Below are 549 nucleotides of genomic sequence, written 5' to 3'. Positions count from 1 at the left end.
ACAGTCAAATTAGTTACTGAATAATATATATACCATGTGGAACGATATATATATATCTATTTATATATAACATGGGATACATAAGGATATATAATAAATAAAAGTTAAGTATATAACTGTAGTAAGTACCAAATCCATTACACGTCCATTTATTTTTTGTCCACGACTACGTCTAAACGAAGTTCTACCATACGTTCGTATAGCTGAATTCCAATCTATACATCCCATACATCTCAATTCCAATTCCCACAAGAAAAGATGCAGCGCACACCTTCCCATACTATATATCTCCATGAAATTCGAGTATTTCGCGTTCGGATCATATCGATATTTGCATCTTACCTTGCGTGCTGCCGTTGGGCTGACCTGGCTGTGGTATCCCTGGATAAAGGGGCGAGGGATGCGGCGAGGGTTGATTGCTGGGCGGTCCTGTAGAATGCGGATTGGCAGTCGTAGGGGTCGGCGTGGCCGATGCTACTTGCTGGGATTGTTGGGATTGCTGCACGGTACCGGCTGACGTGGGTGTTGCTGCAGGGGTGCCACCACCAC

The 549-nt window shown here is 43.7% G+C and overlaps 1 protein-coding gene across 4 annotated transcripts in view; it reads right to left on the bottom strand.

Moving 5' to 3' along the window:
• Positions 1–304: 304 nt before the first annotated feature.
• Positions 305–549, bottom strand: part of LOC100740297 (phosphatase and actin regulator 1-like) — a 147,625-nt gene continuing 147,380 nt past the window's right edge. For 2 of the 4 annotated variants that reach the window (XM_033321888.1, XM_033321889.1), the window contains exon 6: positions 313–549. In XM_033321888.1, the coding sequence (XP_033177779.1) occupies positions 475–549 (75 nt within the window). In that variant the 3' untranslated portion in view covers positions 313–474. The other 2 variants (XM_033321892.1, XM_033321887.1) reach the window with 2 other exon arrangements.

This window comes from Bombus impatiens, unplaced genomic scaffold (genome assembly GCF_000188095.3).
Source record: "Bombus impatiens unplaced genomic scaffold, BIMP_2.2 scf_0525, whole genome shotgun sequence".
In the NCBI taxonomy this organism is placed as follows: Eukaryota; Metazoa; Arthropoda; class Insecta; order Hymenoptera; family Apidae; genus Bombus; species Bombus impatiens.
The sequence above is the reverse complement of the archived record's forward strand: the minus strand, read 5'-3'. Positions and strand labels throughout refer to the sequence as shown.